Source organism: Xenopus laevis, chromosome 6S, assembly GCF_017654675.1.
Source record: "Xenopus laevis strain J_2021 chromosome 6S, Xenopus_laevis_v10.1, whole genome shotgun sequence".
NCBI classification, from domain to species: Eukaryota; Metazoa; Chordata; class Amphibia; order Anura; family Pipidae; genus Xenopus; species Xenopus laevis.
The window spans coordinates 3,253,731-3,279,907 of NC_054382.1; the positions used below are offsets into that span (position 1 = coordinate 3,253,731).

At 42.5% G+C, this 26,177-nt stretch overlaps 1 protein-coding gene across 3 annotated transcripts in view; it reads right to left on the reverse strand.

Annotated features, from left to right (window-relative positions):
* Positions 1–25,963, reverse strand: part of smarcc1.S (SWI/SNF related, matrix associated, actin dependent regulator of chromatin, subfamily c, member 1 S homeolog) — a 52,532-nt gene extending 26,569 nt beyond the window's left edge. For 2 of the 3 annotated variants that reach the window (XM_041567300.1, XM_041567299.1), the window contains exons 1-8: positions 25,321–25,963; positions 18,734–18,853; positions 13,309–13,394; positions 11,355–11,436; positions 10,399–10,491; positions 10,175–10,244; positions 8,186–8,255; positions 4,539–4,614 (exon numbers count right to left, since the gene is read on the reverse strand). In XM_041567300.1, the coding sequence (XP_041423234.1) occupies positions 4,539–4,614; positions 8,186–8,255; positions 10,175–10,244; positions 10,399–10,491; positions 11,355–11,436; positions 13,309–13,394; positions 18,734–18,853; positions 25,321–25,803 (1,080 nt within the window). In that variant the 5' untranslated portion in view covers positions 25,804–25,963. The remainder of the gene's footprint in view (positions 1–4,538; positions 4,615–8,185; positions 8,256–10,174; positions 10,245–10,398; positions 10,492–11,354; positions 11,437–13,308; positions 13,395–18,733; positions 18,854–25,320) is intronic. The other variant, XM_041567297.1, reaches the window with a different exon arrangement.
* Between the last annotated feature and the right edge of the window lie 214 nt (positions 25,964–26,177).

Here is a 26,177-nt window from a genome sequence, read left to right on the forward strand (position 1 = left end):
AGACGAGGCTTTTCGAGCTTTTATCATAGTGAGAATGACTTCTTCATCTAGCCCTTGGCGTCGCCAGATGGACCTTTCAACAGCCATCCCGTCAAAGCGAAGAGTCCGGGATTGTGATGTAATATGGGTCCCTGCAGGAGGAGATCTGGTCTGCTGTCCAGCCGGATCGGCTGTTCTATTGACATCTCCTGCAGGTCGGTGAACCAGGTCCTCCGGGGCCAATACGGTGCCACTACAATGACTATCAACTGAGATTGCTTTATCTTTTTGAGGACTCTTGGTAGCATTGGAAGAGGTGGGAAGACATATGCTAGATTGAAGTGCCAGCTCTGAGTCATGGCATCCACCCCCACTGCTAACGGATCCCTGCGGCGGGCAAAGAATCTTGGTACTTTTCGATTGTTTCTGGAAGCCATTAAGTCTATGATGGGGATTCCCCACTGGTCTGTCAGCTGATTGAACGCCTCTGGATGCAGTTCCCATTCTCCTGGATCCAGCTGATTCCGACTGAGAAAGTCCGCTTTTGTGTTGGACACTCCTGGAATGTGTATTGCAGATAATTTCACTGAGTTGTTTTCCGCCCAGAGAAGAATCTGTCTGGCTTCTGCCAGGGCCGCCCGACTTCGTGTCCCTCCTTGACGATTTATGTACGCTACTGTCGTAGCATTGTCGCTTTGGACGCGTATGGGCTTTTCTCTGAATCGGTCTGTCCACTGGACGAGGGCCAATTTTACCGCTCTCAGCTCTAGAATATTTATTGGTAGTTTGGCTTCCTCTGGAGACCAAAGCCCTTGGGCAGACTGCTCGTCCCATGTTGCCCCCCAGCCCTGGAGGCTGGCGTCTGTTGATATCACAATCCACTCCGGTGTTGCCCACGATTGACCTGCAGCTAGATTCTCCGATCTCATCCACCACTGTAATTCCGCCCTCGCCTGACGTGACAAGGACATGGGGCGGGATAGAGGTCCCCCTTTCCACGTTGCTAGAATGTTGGCTTGGAGAGACCGAAGATGTATTTGTGCAAATGGAACTGCCTCGATGGCTGAAACCATTGTTCCCAGTACTTGCATCGCCTTGTGTACTGTCGTGCTTTGACTGGACAGAAGATGTTGAACTTGATCTCTGATCCTGGCCTGCTTGTCCATGGGTAATGTTACAGTCTGTGTGATCGTATCGAATTCCAGGCCGAGGAATATCATCCTGTGACTGGGATCTGGGCTGGACTTCGACCAGTTGATGGTCCATCCGAAACTCTGGAGTAGCCGAACTGCTTGGTTTAGATGCTCCTTGGCCCTCGATTCTGAACTGGCCTTTAACAGGAGGTCGTCCAGATAGGGGGTCACGGAAATCCCCTGCAGTCTCAACGTTGCAGCTGTCACCGGCCATCAACTTGGTGAAAACCCTGGGAGCGGACGACAATCCGAATGGGAGAGCCACAAATTGATAGTGTTTGTTCTGGAAGGCAAATCGTAGGTAGCGGTGATGGGGGGGCCAAATTGGAACATGCAGGTATGCGTCCCTTATGTCCAGGGACATCATCAGTTGCCCCTGTTCCATCCCTCGAATGACAGATCTCAACGTTTCCATCTTGAACCGTACTGATCGGATGAATTTGTTGAGACCCTTGAGGTCGAGCACAGGTCTGAGAGAACCGTCCCTCTTTGGTACTGTAAATAGGTTCGAGTAAAAACCGGAGAATCTCTCTTTGGTTGGTACTGGACTGATTACCCCGGATCGCTCCAACTTTTCTATACATTGTACAAAGGCTTGAGCCTTCTGAGCACAGTGGGGGACTCTGGACATGAGGAATCTTCCGGGTGGCGTGCTTGAGAAATCTAAATGATAACCCTCTGTCACTATTTCTGTGACCCATGCATCTGAAGAATGCTTCATCCATTCCTCCCGGAATCGAAGTAATTTGCCCCCTATCCAATCCAACGATTCCGGAGGTGATGCCCCGTCATGCTGAGGCGGGCTTCTCCCCTGAGGGTTTGTTGTGAGGCCTGTTGTTTTTCCAAGCGGGCCGGCCTTTCTCACCGACTTTGGCCCGAAAGTGGGACCTTTGTGGAGAATTGTTACGCCTTGAAAATCTGCCACTTTGGCCACGAAAAAATTTCCCCCTTCTATTTGAGGTAGATGCTCGGCCTCTGGTCTGTGGGAGAAAGGTACTCTTCCCCCCCGTCGCCTGGGAGATAATCTTCTCCAGTTCTTCTCCAAACAGACGATGTCCCTTGAACGGCAGAGAAGTGAGTGACTTTTTGGAACTAAGGTCCGCAGACCAATTTTTGAGCCATAATGTTCTGCGTGCTGCTACGGACAATGCTGAAGTCCGGGCAGTAATTTGTGAAGTATCAAGGGTTGTGTCACAAAGGTAACTAGATGCCTCAGCAATAGTCTGTACCGACGATAACAACTCCTGTCGGGGAACCCCGTCTAGAATGTCCTTGGCCAGCGACTCAGACCATGCCTGTATGGCTCTGGAGACCCACGCTGAAGCCAGGCAAGGGCGTAGAGCCGACCCTGCAGAGGTGTAAATTGCACGAAGGAACCCCTCTAGCCTTCTGTCAGAAGGGTCCTTAAATGCTGCTGCGTCAGTAACTGGTAATGTGGTGGACTTTGACAGTCTAGAAACTGGGGCATCAACTGATGGTGGATTAGACCAAGTATCAACTAGCTCTTTTGGAAAGGGATATGATTTAGAGAATTTTTTAGTCGCCTGAAACTTGTGTTCAGGGGAATTCCACTCATTCTGAACTAAACCTTGAAGTTGTTCATTTTCTGGGAAACATACAGCTGACTTATGTTGCCTCTTGAATAGGCTAGATGCCTCTCCTGTCTGTTTGGGCTTCTGGGATATATTAAGAACCTCAAGGACACCCTTAATAATCCCGTCTACATCATGAAAACTGTCACGATCCTTTCCCTCATCCTGATGTTCTTCCTCATCTGCGGATGAATAGTCAGAAGATCCAACCTCACCTTCAGAGTGAGAAGAGTGGAGCTCAGGGGAAGATTCGTCAGACACAGCAGAGTTGACAGTGTCCCCTCTTGCGTCGTTCACACCGTCTACGCTTGGCGCCAGTTTTATGGCTAAGCTGAACAAGAACCTTTCCAAGGTTATCTGCAATGGCAGGCAACCCTTGTAATGATGCCAGAGATTGAGATAATTGGACTGCCCAAAGAGGGGGAGGAGGCTCTGCTGCAGCTCCAGAGTCTAAATCCTGAGAAACCGTCTGCGGAGCAGTCATAGCTGACGCAGCTGAGAGGCCCCCATGAGCAGTAGTATCCCCCTGCTCCAAGGAGCAGGACCCACAAAGCGGCTCAGCCTGGCCCCCTGGAAACTTTTTCTGGCATTTAGAGCAAGCAAGGTATCTCACCTGTGCTGTTAAGGGCTTCTTCCCCCCTGCCCTTGTGAACAGTCCCACTGACCTACCTTCTGCCATAGAATAGGAAGGTAGAGAGAAAGGGGCACTGCCTAAATCACCTCCAGACTTTTTTAGACAGAAAGAGTAGCTGCCTGCTGCTCTCCCTTCGGATCTCCGTTCCAAAATGGCCGCTGGAACGCAAGTTGCGTTCCAACCCGTGCGCGCATGCGCACACTTTCGCGCCCAAGAAAATGGCCGCCGGCGAACAGAGGAAGTGGAACGCATTGCGTTCCACTTCATTGCGCAGATAGACGGACCCGTCCACCTCCCTCCAGAGTCAAGCCCAGAGTGCGCAATAGACGCAGAAGGAGCCGAGGAGCAGGCAGAGCAGGTGCTGGAGCGGGAGAGAGAGCAGGGGGGAGGGGGGGGGAGAGGGGGGGGTCGCCCCCCCCAGGGGTGGGGGGGGGTAGCCCAGTAGGGGGGGGGGCCCCAAACCATAAGGCAACGTTACTGCAGAATACAGGAGATGTGCCACTTACCCCCACACCGGCCAAACCTTCTGCCCTGAATCAGTCAGTGCAGGCAACGTCTGGGTGGTCGATATAGCAATAGCTAGAGAGTGACCCCGGTGCGTTTCACCTCGTAGGGGGCTTCCTATTAAAAGACAGGTAACCCTGCTTTCAGGCCTCACCCCGGGTATCAGCCATGGGCTGAACGTGGAATCACACGTCGGTCCAACCTCCCGGGAGCAGGACACTTAAAAAACTGAATAGGAAGGTACAGTGTAGGGGGTAAAGCCTGAAGGGCACGCCCCTTAATTAATTAATTTCAAGTGTCCTGCCTCCTGGAGGATGGAGCTTAACCCCATGGTTCCCTGTGTCCCCCTAAGACGACAGAGAAATATATTTAGAAAGCTTTTCAACACTGGTGTATTCTGGCAGGAAGGAGGTAATTTCCAATAAAAAAAAAAAATATATAATTTCTGTATTTTAATAAGGGAAATTCTTTTCTACAGCGGTTTTATTGATTTTTTTTTGTTTTGTGGTTCAAGCATGCTTTGATAATCTATTCAAAACATGGCTAAAGACATAAAAGTGGAGAAAATGCAGCAAAGGTCAATTTTTATGTGTTCAAAATCAAACCTGGTATATTTCAATGAACAATACTGCTTACTTTCCATGGCTTCTCTGGGATGGGAGCATCTTCTACATCTGCATCTAAATCAGAGGCTGGAATCCAGGTATCATAGCTGGAAGAGAAGCAATGAATGAGAGACAATTGGTGGATATTTTCCATTCCTGTAACACAGATCAATAAATCTGCTCTCATCGCACACAATAGGCAACAAACATTATAGGGGTTGTTCACCTTTAAACACTTTTTCTCTTCAGTTGGTTTCAACTAGTTCTCCCAAAATAAAGCCTTTCCCCATTATTAATCTATTTTCTATTTCTGTTTTTCTATTTCACACAAACATAACAAGCTTTTTGAAAAGTAAGCACGTCAAGCAACTTTGCCATATACATCAATTAAAAAATATACAGACTTTTCATGATTTTTAATAGTTTGGACCAGGGGTGTCCAAACTACGGCCCGCGGGCCAACTGCGGCCCGCGACTCATTTTTAATTGGCCCGCAGGCCGCAGCATTTCACACCACCCCCCTCCCCAGTCGGTGCAGTGGAAGTGGCCAGCGGTGAAGAAGAAGTCGGCTGCAGTACCAGAGAGGGAGCCGGAAGAGGAGCAGAACGTCGCAGCAGGTCACACGCGCACCTGCTGCACTTGAGAATACTGCTGCCGACTGGGATTCCACCTTCTCCCCATTCCCACTGCAGCAGCCAGCCTCCGTGAGTTTTTAAAGCTCTCCGTTCTCTCTCCGTTACACGCTAAACTTCTGTCACTCCCCCCTCCCTCTCAGAAACTAAAGGTGGACTCCTTGACTGTGACTTACTTCCCTGCTGCACATTCATTTCTATGTGATCACTGAGACACGTGAGAAGTGTTGAAAATGTGCTGCTGCAGCTTGATCCTGCTTATCTAACAAGTGTCTCTGATCACATAGAAATGAATGTGCGGCAGCAGGGAAGTAAGTCACAGTCAAGGAGTCCAGTCCACCTTTAGTTTCTGAGAGGGAGGGGGGAGCTGGCAGCTCCAGAAGGAGAGGAGCTTGTGAGTAACAGAGACTAGAGTTGTAAAACTATCGAGGGGGGGGGTTTGAGCCAGGGGATAGAAAGGGTTTTTTAGTAGTGTAGCTTTTTTTTCATGCCTGGTTTCTGAGAGGGAGGGGGAGTTACAGAAGGTGAGTGTGTAACGGAGAGAGAATGAACAGTTGAATAAAAAATTACAAGATTACAGAGAGTGGGTGGGGGCTGGCTATCAGGCCTGGACTGGGAGTCAAAATAGGCCATGCCATTCCAAGTATACAGAGGCCCAAACATCCCCCTACCAGCCCAAATAGCCCCCTACCAGCCCACTATTTGGTAACTTTCTATGGAACCATATAGCAGCCCCTCTGGTATTTGCAGAACCCATAGATTGCCAGTCCGGGCCTGCTGGCTATGGGGAAAGAAGGAGATCAGTGCAGTAGGGCACTAACATATAGTAGCTTCACATTTAATTTTGCCTGGATCCAGCAGCTTCATGAAAATAAACTTAATGGTTCGAGTCAAAGAATGTCAGGCTAAACTGGTCGGCCCCCACACATTTTCACCTCATCAAATCTGGCCCTCGTTGTTAAAAGTTTGGACACCCCTGGTTTGGACAGTTCCATAAGCCTAGCCCCCTGCTGATCTGTCCGACTACTTTGCTGAGCTGAATGACTACTGTTACTTTGTATCAACAGCCATCTGTCCTGCATCCTCCAAATCCCACAATTCCCTGCACATGGGATTTCAATAAGGAAAGGAGCATTCCAGTGCAATGCATTGTGGGTTATGTAGTTCCTGCATGTTATCTGTAAGCTGTGGAGAAGTTGTTACAATCTGCAACATCAGTGTTTAGTCCCTCCTTCCCTGCTAGGATTTCAAATAATGCAGAACGCGAAGAACTGTTATTGGATTTCAGCATAGAAAATGGCATTTATTCATACTTTTTGAAGAAACAGGTAACGGCGATGGGTATATTAGGGGTTTCTGTGTTATGTGGGCCTCTTTATCAAATTTTGGTTTGGAAGCTGGAGTTCCCCTTTAAAGGCAGCTGTTCGACTTGATACAATAGTTGCAGATCCTGCATACAAGTAATGCATCAACTAAATGTAGCACATTGTAACAGTTCAGAAAGTGCAACTGGATTACTGAGTGGCCAGACTTACAGGGTACCGTATATATACTCAAGTATCAGCCGAGTTTTTCAGCATCCAAAATGTGCTGAAAAAGTCTACCTCGGCTTATACTCGAGTCAGCGGGCAGTAGGTGAGATTGCAGTCACTTTTAATCATTCCTATACCAACAGTTCGCTTGGGGAGAGACTGCAATATCACACAGCGCCCTCTGTTGGTTATATGAAAGAATAACAATGCGCCCTTTGTTGGTTATATGAAAGAATAACAGTGACTGCAATATCACACAGCACCCTCTGTTGGTTATATGAAAGAATAACAGTGACTGCAATATCACACAGCGCCATCTGTTGGTTATATGAAAGAATAACAGTGACTGCAATATCACACAGTGCCCTCTGTTGGTTATATGAAAGATTAACAGCGACTGCAATATCACACAGTGCCCTCTGTTGGTTATACGAAAGAATAACAGTGATGGCAATATCACACAGCGCCCTCTGTTGGTTATATGAAGGATTAACAGTGATGACAATATCACACAGCACCCTCTGTTGGTTATATGAAAGATTAACAGTGACTGCAATATCGCACAGCGCCATCTGTTGGTTATATGAAAGAATAACAGTGACTGTAATATCACACAGCACCCTCTGTTGGTTATATGAAAGAACAGGGACTGCAATATCACACAGCGCCCTCTGTTGGTTATATGAAGGATTAACAGTGATGACAATATCACACAGCACCCTCTGTTGGTTATATGAAAGATTAACAGTGACTGCAATATCACACAGCGCCCTCTGTTGGTTATATAAAAGAATAACAGTGATGACAATATCACACAGCACCCTCTGCACATGGTAGTGGGACAGTGGGACAATGCACACAGTAATCCGTTTGGCAATTCTCTGTCACCATCAACTTTGCAAAGAAGTCCGGTTGATCGCTGCTGGGTGGGTCGCTTTGGTGGAATGTGCGCTGCTGGGAGACAGGGCTGTAGTTGTGTCTAGGCTTATACTCAAGTCAAAAAATTTTCCCAGTTTTCATAGGTAAAATTAGGTACCTCGGCTTATACTCTAGTATATACGGTACCTGTTGGCAAAAAGCATTTCCCCCACTAGGGTTGGGGGTAAAAAATTTTTAAATTGACCCCACCAGCCACGGATGTGCATAATGAGTGAATGCAGCGACTTGCTCATTTTACGAGTGATGTCAGAGGAAGAAGAAACTAAACAAAAAACTGTTACCCCTTTGTTTTGTGTCTGGCCAGCAGGGAGGATTAGGGAAAGAATGTGAAGCGTTCAGTACTAACAGGATGAATACAGCAAAAAGCAAGGCAGGTCTCACAATTACAGTTTTATACGACGCAGGCAACATATTCATCTGATGTTTTCATTGAAATGGTTTAAAAGTACCAACTGTGACTACTATAGGACTTTTTACAGTGTCTCTCTTTTAAATATGAAATAAATAGCAGCCAAAAAGAGAACTGAATAGTGTTTAGGCTAATGGAGAGTGTCCAAAATACAAGTGATAATTACCTATCAGGATAGTATCCCCAGTGCACTTGAACTTGTTTATCCTTTTTCATAATCGGTCTTAGCCATTCATCTGAAAATAAAAAACACATTCATCACTGAGACAATCTGTCAAGTTTGCCCTTTATTCATAATGCAGCACATTACAACTCATGGTAGCAGCAAACCAGGAGGGTCTTTAAAGGAGAACTAAAGCCTAACTAAAGAAGTAGCTAGAAATGTTGTACGTTTTGTGCTTCTGTACCAGCCCAAGGCAACCACAGCCCTTTAGCAGTAAAGATCTGTGTCTCCAAAGATGCCCCAGTAGCTCCCCATCTTCTTTTCTGCTGATTCACTGATTCACATGCTCTGTGCTGCTGTCACTTACTGAGCTTAGGGAGCCACTCACAATATACAGTACACATAGAATAGAAATGTCACAATATAAGGCTGATTAGTAATTAATACACATAATTACTACATGGCAGCACAGAAACCAGTGCAATTAGCATCAGAATTGAATAATCAGCAAACCTGTAGCATCAGCTTATATTACAGCCAGGGAAGCTCATTTTCTGCTGGATAATTAGTGACGAGCCCTAAGCTTAGCTTCTCAACAGCCAATCAGAGCCCACTGAGCATGTGAGTGTCACAGACACTTTCCAAGATGGAGACCCCCCTGTGACAAGTTTGAAGTCCTGGATCATTGCTGCTATTGACAAGCTCAAACTTTAGCCTCCTGAACAAGTAGCCTATGACAACTACACTTACAAATCACACTGTCAAAACTCTGACTTCAACTTTAGAGGCAGCCAGTAGTTGCACTACATGAAAGACTGCAGTTTGGACATTGCCGTCATATACTTATTTCTTCCTACAGTTGACATTGAAGGGGCGATTATATCAGAATTGTTCTGACTATTTTATTGAAAGAAGTTCAACCAAACTAGAAGCAAAGATTTGAACTTATTATTAAAAAAGCACAATGTAATCGGATCGGGGAAAAACTCTAAAATCTAGTGAAAATTCGGATTGTACAATTTTCCCCTCCCGAATCGCTTGATTTTTCTACCAGCTTTTCCTGAAAAGTCCGAATTTTTATGGATTCTTGCCTGAAAAAGTTGGATTTTCGGGCTAATTACAGAGCAGACCACAGAAACTAAATAAGATAGGGACCCCCCCCCCCCGCCTTCAACTTTGGCAGGTCTGAGATGGAGGATTTTCGAATTCTGACTTTTTCCAACCTCAGGGTATTACAAATCTTGAAACATTCAAGTTTTTTTTATCCACTAAAAATTTAGATTTATAGAGAATAAAAAAAACACCTTAATTTTTTCGAGTTTTTTGCATTCAGACTTTAATAACCACCAAAGATGATTGCAACACACAGGCCCACAGCATGTTAAATATATTCTTATACATGCCCAGTAGCCTCACCTGTTATTAGACATCAACACCTAGCTCCTGTAAAGAGCGTTTGTAATCATTTACATGGCCATGGAAATCCTGACTGACAACATTCTTAAATTTGAAAACAAACTATATATATTGAACTCCTTGTATAATGTCCAACATCAGAGCAGAGCAAGGTTATTACTCTGCAGTAGAGCTAAATGTTTGAGGCTTCATCAACCGGAAGAGTAGACAAATTGATCAAATCTATACAGGTATAGGACCACTTATCCGGAAACCCTTTCCAGAAAGCTCCACACCTACATTAAGGCCATATCCTATAGGCTCCATTTTATCTAAATTTTTCTCTGAAATAATAAAACAGTACTTTGTATTTGATCCCAACTACGAAATAATTAATTCATATTAGAGGCAAAACAAGTCTATTGGGTTTATTAAATGCTTTATTTTTTTAGTAGACTACAGTGATGCAAATTACAGAAAGAGCTATTATCCGGAAAACCCCAGGCCCTGAGCATTCTGGATAACATATCCCATACCTGTACTACACTATTATACCACTTTGTAGATTCAATTAGAATGCCATTTATAATCACTTACCATCATCCAGTGAGGTAGGATTAGGGTACACATGGTGGGAGGCCTTTGACTTCTCTTCTGTCACCGCTCCCTATCGAGCAATAGTTACATGAGTTAAAAAAAAAAAAATCAAGCTACATTTGGTTGGTTAGAAAAGTATAGAACTTTTAAACTGTAGAGGAACAGGTGTGCATGTTTCCAAAAAAATAAAAAAAAGTTGTGGATTTGCCAAAACGGTCAAATACCTGATGACGTTTGACTATATCTTTCAGTTTATTTGCCAACTTCAGTTCAATATCTGGAACGAGGTAGACTGTTGGCCTGCTCAAGCAGTTGTTCTAGACAGAAGTAGAGAGAAGCATGGTCAAATATTTTGTTCAATTTTTAATCATCATAAATATTTGTCCATTACCAACATGAACCAGCCTTTTCCAAGTGCTTATTCTAGGCCTGTAATCAAACTAAAAAAGTGATCTCAAGTGTCAGAGAGTTATAGCTCTCAGGATTGATGAAATGAACGCAAGTGTTTATTGGTTCAGTCAAGGCACCCGTGTTCCCTCTAAGCTGTGCACATACTTTGAGGCCAGTGCACACAACAAATTGTGGTGCGCACAAATAATTTTTTTTTTAAAATTTTGCCTTTGTTCTGATTTGAGCACACAAGTTTAAAATGTGTGGAAAAAAATTTTTGTGCACATATCTGAGAAGGAATTAGAGGGAACATTGCAAGGAACCCAATCTTTCTTCATGCTGCGTTCAATATATAAAAAATATATATCTATATATCTATATATCTATATATATCTATATATATATCTATATATATATATCCTGCCTAACTGCCAGTTGATCCAAAGGAAGTAAAAAAAACCCCATCTGAAGCCTCTCCAATTTGCCTCAGGGGGGGGAATTCCTTCCTGACTCCAAGATGCAATGGGACCAGTCCCTGGATCAACTTGTACTAAGAGCTCTCTCCCATATCCCTGTATTCCCTCACTTGCAAGTAGACTGAAATCAAACTTTTGTTGCTGTGCAATGAAACATAAGTTCAATAGCCCATTTGTATGTGACCCGATCAAGATGAACTGCTACTATTGGCTGCCAGAGCAACATAATGAGACTGCCATAGTCACAAATCTTGCAGTCATGACCCACAATTAACCAAGCGGAGACATTAGTATGCCACAAAACCCATAATTACCTGCATCAAGGTTTTTTCTATTGTCATGAACATTTCCACATTGCGATCCATCCTGGAGGGATTCTGCAAGTCAAATCTTCTCCTGATGTAGCACAGAAAAACAAATAGGGGTTACCCTTCAGCTCGGTATACAGAGTTGTGCAAAATGCTTATCATTTTCTAAATGTATAACTGATCCCCATAAAGCCCCTTTAAGGAGAACTAAAAACTGATAAAAATGGCATATCTTATACATGGGTCTTACGGAAGCAGCCTAAATCTTGAAAATCTATATAGCAGTAAAGATCAAGACTTTCAGAGTAGTTTCCCATCTTGGGGTTTGTCGTTAGAGTCTGCAACATAACCATGCTCAGTGTGCATTGAGCAGCTAATAGTTAAAGTTAAAGGAGAACTGAAGCTTAACTATAGAAGTAGGCATCAATTAGCATCAGAATTGAATAATCAGCAAACCTGTAGCATCAGCTTATATTACAGCCAGGGAAGCTCATTTTCTGCTGGATAATTAGTGACGAGCCCTAAGCTTAGCTTCTCAACAGCCAATCAGAGCCCACTGAGCATGTGAGTGTCACAGACACTTTCCAAGATGGTGACCCCCTGTGACAAGTTTGAAGTCCTGGATCATTGCTGCTATTGACAAGCTCAAACTTTAGCCTCGTGCAATAAGTTCACTATATAAAATAAGCCATTTTTAGGGTTTAGTTCTCCTTTAAAGGGGTTGTTCACCTTCCAACACTTTTTTCAGTTTTGGTTGGTTTCTGACAATTCACCAGAAATAAAGACGTTTTCCAATTACATTCTATTTTCTATGTGTGACAGTTTTACGAATATTGAAGTGTAAAGTGTCGTTTTTCACCTTATAAAAGCAGCTATGGGGGGGTCGCCGACCCTGTAAACTGTTCTAAATTGATACATTTAGTCGATACTTTTGTTATCTTTGTACCTGCTGAGCAGAATCCCTGAATTTCATTACAGGCAGCTGCTAGAATTGATACAATAGTTGCTAATACTCCACAGATACTGCTGAGAAATATATTAACGAATTGTTGCAAAATTGTAACAGTTTAGAGTCCGCAACAGTATTACTGACCTGCCAGACTCAAGAACATTCAACTTTAAACTTATATTTTGGAAAAACTGTAAAAAACAAAAACAAAACAAAAAGGAAAGCAATTGAAAAAAGTCTATTTTTGGTGAACATCCCCTTTAACTTTTAGTATGATGTAGAGGGATATTCGGATGAACAGACAATTGGTTTTCATTTTTTATTGTTTGTGGTTTTTGAGTTATTTAGCTTTTTATGCAGCAGCTCTCCAGTTTGCAATTTCAACATTCTGGTTGCTAGGGCTCAACTTACCCTAACAACCCTGCCTTGATATGAATAAGAGACTGGAATATGAATAGGAGAGAGAATAGAAAGATGAGGAATAAAAAGTAGCAATAACAAATGTCTTTAGCTTTACAGAGAATTTGTTTTTAGATGGGGTCCCTATTTAATTTGGAAGAAGGCAAAATTCAAAAACTATAAAAAAAATAATGAAGACCAATTGAAAAGTTTAACATACTAAAGGTTAACTTTAAGGTGAACCACCCGTTTAAGCTTATGGGTGATTGCAAATGATGAGGTTTGCCTATCGCTGTATAAGCAGATGCTACAGGGCTGACTAATACATTTCTTAGTTAAACTTTAGCTTTCCGTATGTTGAATGTCTGTTATGGATTTAGAACACAACACAAGCTATATATTAGAATTGTATTCTGGGTGAAACAAGGTTACTTTAATAGAGTCTGTATTAGATAGAGTATTCATACCAAAGCCTATTTTTATTTTTCTGTACAATAATATGGAATATATAAAATTGTTAGACAATGAATGGAGACGCTCATTCACATAGAAAACCTGCATTTACCTCCGGAGCTGTAACAGACAATAGAGAGAATGGAGATGAGCACTTACCACCCTTGGTCGCTCCTGTGTTTGTAAGCAGCCCCCAGTATGTGACATAGAGCTCCACCTGCTTTGAAATCCATGAAGCACTTTACCTGGAATTAGAGCGGTAATCAGAGCTTGAGCATACATAAATCACTAAATGCAAATAAACTTCTCTATGCAAGTGCTGGGCAAACACAGATTTGGCTAATCACCCCAATAAACAGACGATGGTGGGCACCCATGCAGATCCTGGAGCCGGTCACCTCAGTTCACTGTGGCCCAATTAACAATTCCAAGTATTTGAGCTTTCAAATGAAAGCATTTTTTGTTTTGCATAATCAAACAGAATTCTAACAATCAATGAAAAATAGCTGCACTCCGGCAGCTTGTGAAAGTGAAAACCCACTCTTAAATCCAAAGGAAAGGGACATATGTAATATTAAGACACAGAAACTGCCTGAAAAAGCAGTTACAGTTATGGGATCCGTTATCCGCAAACCAATTATCCAAAATGCTCTAAATTAGGGAAAGGCTGTCTCCCATAGACTCCATTGCATTTAAATAATTCTTTTTTTTTTTTTATAAAATCCCTTATCCAGAAAACCCCAGGTCCCGAGCATGCTGGATTGATAAACTCTTATTAAAGGAGACATTTTGTGTAAAAAATAAGAATGTACCACTGCATTATACTTATTTAGATATAGAAGAATTGCGCTTAAAAAAAAAAAAGTAGTGTTTCAGGCTGATTTATTGAATATTTCTGAAAAACCCCTAATAATCCCTCCCTTCTCTTCCACTTGCTGCTCCCTGAATTCCCAGGCTGTGCACTCAGCTCACTGCACTGTAGGACAGGAACCAATCAGCAGCTAGCAGGACCTGATAGGGAACTGAAGCCTGTCTGTGCTTGTGTGACTGCAGGGCTGTGATTGGCTGTCCCCCTTCTACTGTGCTTCTGGCAGGGACACGCCCACCCCTCATTTGAAACACAGACAGGGACCAGAGAACATCTATTCGGAGCTCCAATAAAGGGGCTATTTTTAAAGATATTAATTTTTAGCACCAAGTAAAAGCAACACCATATATTACTTATAATTGCATACAAAATTAGGGTTTTTTAATTTATCCTAAATGTCTCCTTTAATATCTACACTGTATTGGAAATTTTTGCGTAGAATTACATTCCACATCCCAACTATCTTCCAATCCCAGCCTTTATTTTCTGGTTGAACATCCACTTTAAAATTTTTTTTTTTTAAACCACAACTTAAAGAGTTATATCAGGTCACTAATAATATTAAAACTTAAAGGTTAATGTCTCCTGTATTTTGTATACTAAACATAAGCATGAACTTACTGCACCACAAGTCTAATCAAACAAATGATTTATGCTTTCAAAGTTGGCCACTGGGGGTCCCCATCTTGTAACTTTGTTATACATCTTTGCAAGACCAAGACTGTGCACATGCTCAGTGTGATCTGGGCTGCTTAGGGATTGTCATAAACAAAGCTGCTTGAGTTCTGCATGGCTGGGAAGTAAGGCAGGGGCTCCCCCTGCTGTACATAAGTATGATTGTTTCCCTGCAGAGCAGTTAGGGACCGTCTGACAATTCCTATCCACAGCAGTAAATGAAGGGAGAATTTCACTGCATACAGTCAGGTTTCTTATAAAAATGCTACACATTCTTTAATTAAAGTATATTGGAGAAAGGTTTCTTTTTCATTAAAGAAAGTAAAAATGGGATTTTATTTTTTTGCCTTTCCTTGTCCTTTAATGAAAGGACGTGTCGTACAATTCTCGGAACATGTGGGTTCTAAATAATCACCCCGACAATTTTCATAGCATGCCGGTCGTTAGTCAATTGGACAGGTTGGAAAATTTCTGAAGGCTAATAATATCTTCTCATGTATTGCCTAGTGGACAATATGCATGGGTGACTCACTATTATATCTGGGACATAACTTTCATACATTACTGTCTGTCAATTAATGGCCAGAATATTGTCTAATTGGTTATTTTAACTATTTTAATCCTACAACTGAAATCGGAATGGTTAGTTTTAGATTGTGGCACTGAAACAAACAATGGACCTCTGAATGTTCGTTGTACACAGAATAAAATCTGAATGTCTGTGTCCAGCTTTATACAGAGGATTTAGTGAGAAAGGGTTAATTGATGATCGTCTTTCTTCCACAACTACTCCGATGAGAAGTGCTGGGGTCAGGTATAAAATGAACACACTTTCCATTTCCCTGTTTTGCTCTATGTAGGAAAAACAATAACAAGAATGAGAACCATGCTTTCATTAAAGGAGAAGGAAAGGCTGAGTTGGTAAAAGTTAGACACCCCCAAGTGATTGTATATATTTACCCAACACCCCAGCAGAAAACTGCACCGGCCCGGGGTTATTCCAGTGAGCACCACAGAGCGCCTATTCCTGCTTCTTTTTACTTCTGTGCTGCAGAGCGAAAAGCCAAACTTTAACCAAAAAGTCGCTATTTTATTCTACTGCGCATGTGTCTGCCTCGGGAAATTTGAAGAAAGAAGAATCCAGAAGAAGATCACTTTGTGGTGCTCACTGGAATAACCCCGGCTGCTGTTAGGTAAATAAATACAATCACTTGGGGTGCCTAACTTTTACCACCCCCAAATAAACTCAGCCTTTCCTTCTCCTTTAAAGCAATTGGCAGAGTGCATTTTCTAAACCAATTCTACTGACTGGGCCCTTATAGACAGGTGTCTTTAATTGTCCATTCTGACACCAGCAGATGCTTAGCAGCTACCAGTGAGACACTGCATCAGAAAGGGTTAACTTGAAATCTAGTATTTACACTGCCATCATGTAAGATGCAACTCCCGACTAATGCACTGAATAATGTTAAAGGGGACCAACCACCCAAAAATACATATTCAAAATCCTATTTTATCACATTAGTACAGCAAAATGAACTTTAAAGGAGAACTAAACCCTTAAAATTAATAGACCTAAAAATGTCATATTTTATATAGTGAATTTATTGCACCAGCCTAAAGTTTCGGTCAATAGCAGCAATGATCCAGGACTTCAAACTTGTCACAGGGGGTCACCATCTTGGAAAGTGTCTGTGACACTCACATGCTCAGTGGGCTCTGATTGGCTGTTGAGAAGCTAAGCTTAGGGCTCGTCACTAATTATCCAGTAGAAAATGAGCTTCCCTGGCTGTAATATAAGCTGATGCTACAGGTTTGCTGATTATTCAATTCTGATGCTAATTGCACTGGTTTCTGTGCTGCCATGTAGTAATTATGTGTATTAATTACTAATCAGCCTTATATTGTGACATTTCTATTCTATGTGTACTGTATATTGTGAGTGGCTCCCTAAGCTCAGTAAGTGACAGCAGCACAGAGCATTTGAATCAGTGAATCAGCAGAAAAGAAGATGGGGAGCTACTGGGGCATCTTTGGAGACACAGATCTTTACTGCTAAAGGGCTGTGGTTGCCTTGGACTGGTACAGAAGCACACAACATAATCTACAACATTTCTAGTTACTTCTTTAGTTTAACTTTCCTTGTCCTTTAATTACACTATATACAATGATTTGAATCTTATTTCCAGTCTGGGAATTCATAATTATAACAAGCAGGCAGGAGCCATTTTGTGGACACTGTTATTAAGACAAGACTTGTATCATCTCAGAATCTTGTTTGTGCACCAGAATGGGGGACCTGATGTCCATCCCCATGTCCTGGCTACACAATTAAATGGTGAAGAAACAGGGTGTAACGTGGGGAGAGCAGTGACATCTAGTAAGTAGGGATGCACCGAATCCACTATTTTGGATTTGGCCAAGCTCCGAATTCTTCGCGAAAGATTCGGAAGAACACCGAACCAAATCCTAATTTGCATATGCAAATTAGGCGTGGGAAGGGGAAAACTGTTTTTACTTCCTTGTTTTGTGACAAAAAGTCACAAGATTTCCCTCTCCACCCGATTTGGTTCGGCCGAATCTGAATACTGCTGAAAAAGGCCAAATCTCGGCCGAATCCCGAACCGAATCCTGGATCCCTACTAATAAGTACTGATTGGAAAGTGAAAGTAATTGTCTGCCCAAGGCATAGAGGAAGGGCAGACAACATTTGATTAACAGCTAAGATTTTTAAATGAGTTTACAACAGCTATGAATGCTTAAATAAATAATAGAAATTGGATTTCATGTTTAATTTGGAAAGGACTTTTATTATACAGCGTTTTGTGTTTGGGCGACCGCTCCACTTTAAACTGCATGTATACTCTGCCCAAAACAAAGAATTGTCTTTCCATGAAATGATAATCCATTGTGCCTCATGTTCAGGTGCGAGAGTATGATTAATAGAGTATGATTAATAATAAAACAATGTTATAAAAGATTGATAATGGCATTGATGAGAGCCATAACAGTGTTCCACTACTGTACAAAACCCATTATTTTCTGCTGTTGTGGTTCAAGGACAAGGCTACACAGGGATGCATTTCTACATGCAATAATTGCCTAACCTTTAAGAACACTAGGGGGCTGATTCATTAAGGGTCGAATATGGAGGGTTAATTAACCCTCGATATTCGACTAGGAATTGAAATCCTTCGACTTCGAATATCGAAGTCGAAGGATTTAGCGCAAATTCTGCGATCGTACGATCGAAGGATTATTCCTTCGATCGAATGAATAAATCCTTTGAATCGAACGATTCAAAGGATTTTAATCCAACGATCGAAGGAATATCCTTCGAACAAAAAAACTTAGGAAAGCCTATGGGGACCTTCCCCATAGGCTAAAATTGACTTCGGTGGCTTTTAGCTGCCGAACTAGGGGTCGAAGTTTTTTTTAACGAGACAGTACTTCGACTATCGAATGGTCGAACGATTTTTAGTTTGAATCCTTCGATTCGAAGTCGTAGTCGAAGGTCGAAGTAGCCCATTCGATGGTCGAAGTAGCCCAAAAAATACTTCGAAATTCAAAGTTTTTTGACTTCGAATCCTTCACTCGAATTTAGTCAATCGGCCCCTAGGTGATTACCATTCAGGACAACAGACGGGTATTATATGCGCTCAGCTGTAAAAACGGGTTTCAAACATTTTTTTTTTGCCTGTGAGCCACATTCAAATATAAAAAGAGCTGGAGAGTAACACAAGTATGCAAAATATGGACTGTGATTGGCTATTGGTAGCCCCGATGTGGACTAGCAGTCTACAGGAGGCTCTGTTTGGCAGAACACATGGTATTTATATAATAAAAGCTTTCCTTCGAGCTAGGAATTCAAAAATAAGCATCTGCTTTGAGGCCACAGGGAGCAACATCAAATGGATTTGTAAACAACGTGTTGCTCATGAGCTACTGGTTGGGGATCACTGCCATCAACACCAACGCCCGCACCAACATACAAAACATCATGGACTTCAAGATAAAGCTGCTTATGCAGGAGGTACTTACAGGTAGTTTAGTGAAGGCAGGGTTGGTAACGTGTCTTCCAAAAGCATCTTCCTGGAACTGCAGGAGTTGAGATACCAGTGCAGCCAAGGCTTTGTTTGTTGGGGAATCAGCCTGAACATACTGTAAAAGAGAAGGCATGTGCTATTAGGCTGGTGAATGTAGAATGGTAGCTTTGTGTGGCTACCGTAATCTTTTCCCAATTGTACTAGAACTTGTACATCTGATAACACAGAGTTACTCTTGCATTCCCACAGGGATAACCCATGCATCACACAGAAAACAATAGAGATTCTCAGAGCACAGTAATCACAGAGCACAGATGGGGCGCAAACTACTCCGGACAGACATAAAAACTGTTTTAGTACCTGCGATAACTTGGCTGTGTCATGGCAAGGCTGGGTGAGCCCTGATAGGAGTCACAAAAATACACAAATGTATATATACTGAATTTATCTGTTTGAAGTACAGTTAGATTGAAGCAAGGGTTAATTACCAAAAAAAAAAAAAACAAAGTTCCTGCTGGGAGTTTCTAATTATCTACCCAATAATGAAAAGTAGAAAAGGATATTAGAAGTCACTAAGGGGTTCTGTGACCATATAAAGGCACAAGGCTGAGTTATACAGGGAACTCTTGAGTTATCACTCATGTATTATAAGGGATAATGTACCCCCTACTGTAAATGATAAGGATATTAGAAGTCACTGAGGGGTTGTTCTGTGACCATATAAAGACACAAGGCTGCAGGCTGAGTTATACAGGGAACTCTGAGTATCACTCATGTATTATAAGAGATAATGTACCCCTACTGTAAATGATAAGGATATTAGAAGTCACTGAGGGGTTCTGTGACCATATAAAGACACAAGGCTGCAGGCTTGCGTTATACAGTATTACTCATGTATTATAAGGTACAATGTATCCCCTACTGTAAATAAGGATATTCGTATAGTTTTAGAAGTCTGAGCTACTGGAATGTAACCAGCCCGGATTCTATGGCACTGCTAATTCTAACTGTTGCAACAGAAATCCTCTTTCCTGCAGCCAAGAGTGGGATTCACAATCCATTGCTTCTTCAGCCGGACTCCATTCTACATTCTTTTGAGTGTGATCAGAGCAAACAGATGCTGCTTTCAATAGCGGACACTGACAATGTGTAGTTAATGTGCATTGGGAAGTTAGGCATTAGGCAAAATGTTATTTTTGTTACGGGCAAACCAATATACACCCATGGCTTCTGAAACATGAACAAAATAAGGTTTCTATTAAATTGTGTCCTGCCCATCTCTTTAACTGAAGAAAAACACATTTTCTACATTTATATTTTTTTTTTACCCCTTTAAAGCAAGATAATAGGCTGATTACAATATGCCCTTCCTTTCCACAAACTAACTGCTGTCCATTATTCTAGAAGGGATTTAGGAAGAAGTGGATTAATGTTCCTAAACTTAAGTAGAGTCCTGAGCGGGTCTATTTTCTGATACTCGTAACCAACCCATACCGGCTACTGGACCATGCCCGCAATAGGCCAAATAAACCTTACGATGCTGGGGACATGCGAAATGGACACGGAATCTTCGCAAAAAAAACCAAAACTGGCAGACATACAAGGGAGTGATCAAGCCTGCAACTTTGTCGGTACCTAGCCGGGTCATCCGCAGACTGCCTGCATGGCCAGGGCTTTTTGCCTGAAACCTGACCACTTTGCGGTTATTCTGCGGGTCCCCGACCCCATGAAGGACTATCTTATAGTTACTTAGAAACAAAAAGATGGGAGAAAGTTTAAAATAGTGTAACTGTCAAATTTACCATTCTAAACATTTTGAAACAAAGAAGATATATTATAAAGTGTTTCCAAAAACAAATTAGCGATTTCTAGGGAACGCAACAATACTCCATAATAGAAACAGCACATTAATAACTAAAATGCATAGAGTCTGCCTGGTGTGATTTTTCATGCTAGTGATGTGCGGGCCGGCCTGAAACCCAGGGGTCGGGCCAGCTCCTGCACAAAATCTTCGGGTCGCGACCCAGCACTTCTGGCGACGAAATTGATAAGACTTTCACCCACCCGCCCTTTTTGTGGGCGCGGGTCTATAAATAGAGGGGCAGCAGCGGGCCAGGCCGGTGCGGATTAGGGTCGGGTGTGGGTCCACATCACTAGTATACGCAAGGGGTGAAAGGTCAGCGCTGTGCATGAAGCAGGGATGAGGCTTACTGGGTTACAAGTAAAGCAGAGAGAGGAAAGTGCAACACCTAGAAGCACATTTATCAAAGGTCAAATTCATGCGAGTTTTTAAAAACTCCCCTAAACTCCCATAAATTTGAAATTCGAAATGTATTAAAAAAAATTAAATTTAAAGTCCAATTAATGCAATTGACCCACTCGAATCCCTGGACTTCTCCCACTGACGAGCAATTTGGCAGGTTTCAGGTGGTCGAATAGTCCAATTCGAGTTCTTAAAGGGCCAGAGTATGATAAATCTCGAAAATCGAATTGGAATTTTTTTAATTGACCATAAAAAAAAAGAAAAAAAAAAAAAAAAAGAAAATTCTAATTTCCAATTTGACCCTTGATAAATCTGCCCCCTAGTCTAAGTTAGAGAGTAAAGCAGACAATAAGTTGATTGAGAGGGAACGATCCCAAATATTTCACTTATATTAAGTCATAGAATTTGCACAATAACTTTAAATAAAAATGAAACAGTGAAACCACAATTTTAAATATCCCGATTTCAAGCATTGCCCTGGTTTTACATTTTCCCCAAATTAACAATTTTCTGGAAATATGTAAAATACAGGTTCTACTGTATATTTTATGGACTAAATTTGTTCTTTGAAAACGACATAAGACTGGGCAAAATAAGCATTAAAGGGGTGGTTCTCCTTAAAGTTGACTTTTAGCATGATATGGAATGGCTAGTTCTTAGAAACCTTAACATTTTTTTTTTTTTTTTTAATTACTTGCCTTGGTCTCCCGACTCCTTTCAGGTTTCTCATCTAAAAACAAATGCTCTTTAAGGTTACAAATGTATTGTTATTGCTATTTTTTATTACTCCTCTTTCTATTCAGGCCTCTCCTATTCCAGTCTCTTAAATCAATGCGTGGTTGCTAGGGTAATTTGAGCCCTAGCAACCAGACTGCTGAAATTTGCAAACTGGAGAGCTGCTGAATAAAAAGTGAAATAACGCAAAAACCACAAATAAAAACCAAATGCAAACTGTCTCAGAATATCACTCTCTACATCATACTAACAGTTAACTGAAAGGTGAACAGACCCTTTATTTACTATAGAAAAGGAAATCTTATGGCACAGTAGTAGTAATCTTTCTGTTCTCAATCATGATAATACTACAAGCAAAGCTTAAACTTCTAAAGTGGCCCCAAATAGGCCAATATGACAGAATCCACAACTCCTGACTTGCAGTTTACTGTGCCACCAGCAATATGTGGTTGGGGCTCAGTGAAACACTAAAGGTGGCCATACACAGGCAGATTTTTTACTTCCAAACGACCGATTCCAGAACGTTCCGATAATATTGATAACCTATCGGATGGTTGATGGTGTACGAACGATTGTCTCAACATTATCGTTCGCAAAATTGATCGGATGAGTTTAAAAGTTTTAGTCGTTCAGGGATAAAATCAGGGATAATGGTCAGACGATCGTTTAACGATACGATCGTTCCTTGCAGAACGATAAAAGTATGCCCGTGTATGGCCACCTTTACTCAAGGTGGACATACAGAGACAGATTTTAGCTGCTGATTTGGGACCCTTAGACATATTCGACCGTTTATCTGCCTGTGTATGGGCCCTCAGACCGGCCTCCTCGGTTGATATCTGGCCAAAGATTAGACAGATCCTGATCAGGCAGGCTTGACTTTTCTGTCGGATCAAGAACCACATTGGCTCATTGATGTAGTCCTCGCTCAGACTTTTCTTATCCCCTTCATTGTAATCCATTTGTTTGGCAATAGGGCCAAATGACTGCATTAGCACGCTACCAAGGGTGGACCGATTAGGCGATATTTGGCGACCTTGCTGCTTTTGCCAGGCTCAGACTGTTTAGGAAAACCAGTAAGGGCAGAGACACACGCTAAGATACATGGAGATTAGTCACCCAAAGACAAATTTCCTCTTCTTCGGGCAACTAATCTACCCAAACTGCCTTCCCGCTGGCTAGATCGCTGGCTGGATGGCAATCAAGGAAACTTTGGAAAACGAAGTGCTCTGAGTGCCATCCAGCAGGCGATTTACATTCTAGCTGGTGGGAAGGCAGTTTGGGGAGATAAGTCGCCCGAAGAAGAGGCGATTAATCACCGGGTGACTAAATATCCCCAAATTTGAGCATGTCTACCTGCCCTAACACTTATTGTCGAATGTCAACTAGTTACCACTTTGCAGGCAGACAGCTCTGCAGACCCAAAATGGAACTGCAGCTCTTTTTGCCCCATGTGAAGACATAGCCGTGACCACCAACATCCTGCTATGCTTATAGGACAGGCTGTTAGTACATGAATACAGACATGCACCAGGGTCTTCCATTAAAGCTATTGTGACATTTATTGTGGGCTAAGTGATGAGACAGTAATAAAAATTTACATGACTATTACAGCATGACTCACAGTAGTACCATTATACAGACGGTGCTCCCCACATTCTGCTTTGCTGTCCATGCTTCCTCCTGTACTCACATATACTTTGCTGTAACATTCTGTTTTTGAATAGGCAGTGAGTAGGACACCTCAACATTAACCTTTATGTCGGTTGTGTAGTATAAACTTGTAGTATGAAATAATTGCACATAATTACCTGAGCAGTTTGATGTAGATAATGGGGAGGTTCATATGGACCAACCTAGACAACCAGTCATACCCACGACAATGTTGGGTACCCAGCACAAGTGTAGGCAATGCCCCTTATAGGGGTTCTTAAATTAACTTTTAGCATGACAGAGTGAAATTCTATAAACTATTTGCTATCGGTTTTCATTTTTTATTATTTGTGGTTTTTGAATTATTTCGATTTTTTATTCAGCACCTCTCTAGTTTGCAGTTTCAGCAATCTGGTTGCTAGGGTCCGAATTACCCTAGCAATCAGGCATTGATTTGAATAACAGGCTGGGATGTGAATAGGAGAGGGTTGAATAGAAAGAGGAGTAATAAAAAGTAGCAATAATATTTGTAGCCTTACAAAACATTTGTTTATTAGATAGGGTCAGTGACCCCCCCCCCCATTTGAAAGCTGGAATGAGTCAGAAGAAGGCAAATAACAAAACTATACAAAACAGTGAAGACCAACTGATAAGTTGTTTAGGCTTAACTTAAAGGGGATGTTCACCTTCGAAAAACTCAGTTTTCAGATTTTCCCCCAGAAATAAAGACTTTTTTTTAAATTACTTTCCATTATATATTTTTTACAGTTTTTCCAAAATCTATGTTGAATGTTCGTGTCTCTGGTGTTTGAGTCTGACAGCTCAGTAATTCAGGTGCAGACTCTAAACTGTTACAATTTTACAACATTTAGTTGATCCATTTCTCAGCAGTATCTCTGGATTATTAGTTACTATTGTATCAAGTCTAACAGCTGCCTGTAATGTAACCCAGAGATTTTGCTCACCAGGGACACAAATGTATCAACTAAATGTATCAATTTAGAACTGTTTACAGGGTCTGCGACCCCCTTCTCAGAGTGAAGGTGAAAAAGTACACCTTATACTTCAATATTAGAAAAACAGTGACACACAGAAAATAGAAAGTAATTGGAAAAAAGTTATTTCTGGTGATCGATCTGAAGAGAACTAGAAGGTGAACAACCCCTTTAAGGTAACGGTTATGTTATATAATGGCCAATTCTAAGCAACTTTTCAATTGGTTTTTATTTTTGTTAATACTTTTATAGTTGTCTTTTTCTTCTGACTCTTTGCAGCTTTCAAATGCTCTGTAAGACTACTAATCTATTGTTACTTTTTATTACCGATCTTTCTATTCAGGCCTCTCCTATTTATATTCCAGTCTCTTATTCAAATCAATGCATGGTTGCTAGGGGAATTTGGACCCTAGCAACCAGATTGCTTAAGACGCAAATTTGAAGAGCTGCTGAATAAAAAGCTAAATAAGTCAAAAACCACAAATAATAAAAAATGAAAACCAATTGCAAATGGTCTCAGAATATCCCTCTGTACATCATACCAACAGTTAATTTAAAGGCAAACAACCCCATGAAGGAGAAGTGACATTTAAATGTTCAGTGTTTTTCTGTTAAGTGAAAGGGAGACTAACTAGTTGTAAACACTAAGATGTTGCCCGGCATTTGCTTCTGGGAAAGCAGCTCTTTAAATCCCGTGTTGTGCCCAGCGTCCTCCACTTACAGGAAAGCTGTGAACACGTGTCCCTTATGAGGTGCCGTAAAGCAGCGCCCCCGGAGCCGCACATGGAACATGCCATGATGAGACGGGAGCCCCTGAGCCAAGAGGTCGGCAGTAAAGGCCAGTCGGGTCCCCCAGTTATAGAGAGAGACAGTTGCCCCTCCCCCGGCCCATGATTAACCCGTGAGTGACCCTGGCCCGTCACTAGTAGGCCTCACCTTCTTGTAGTGTTTGCCGAGCCACACTCGCACGGAGTCCAGCTGAGAGACGGTATCGGGGCTGTCCCAGAACTTACTGGCCGGACCCCCGTCCTTCTTACGGGCCAGACTCAGAGCCGAGGCCCCCGCCATGGACTCCGCGTCCCGACTGACTTCTCCCTCCTCCTCCGGCAAATCTCCCTCACACTCCTCCTCGTCTTCCTCCTCCTCTCCGTCCTCCTCTTCCTCGGTCTCCCTGCGGGTCTCTTCCCTGGTGCGGCTCCCCGGGTACTGACGGCCGGACTGGATTTGCTCCCGTGCTGCTGCTGCTACAGCCGCCGCCACTGGGCTTCCGTCCTCTCGTTCCCCGCCCGCCGCTCCTCCTCCTCCGCGGCGCCTCCTCCTGTGCCTCGAGCCCGATAATCTGCCGCCGCTGCTTCCCTCTCCGTTATTGCTGCCGTTGCAGCCCCCGGAAAGCCCCAGGCCCACCTGCCTTTGTTTCATGGTTACTACTCCCCTCACTCGCCTCTCAGGCGAACACTGCGGCCAAGCGCGGGATCAGCCCCTCCCCCAGCGCACACACACCGCTGCGGCCCCACCTTCTGCTCTGACCACGCCCACACCCTTTCGCTATGTTCAATGGAACACACCTGTCACTCAAAACACTAAATGTTCTGTTAACCGTGCCCACGATCTTCCATCACGCCCTCTCTCTTTATTTCGGCCCTTTAGATACGCCCACGTATTAATTGACCACGCCTTCCGCACACAATGCCGAGAGAACCCACAGCGAGGCTCTGGCTGAGAGACTGAACAAGGAAAACTTTATTGTACACCTTTTGTGTGAAACAATTGCGCGTTCCTGAAAAGCGCGGGAG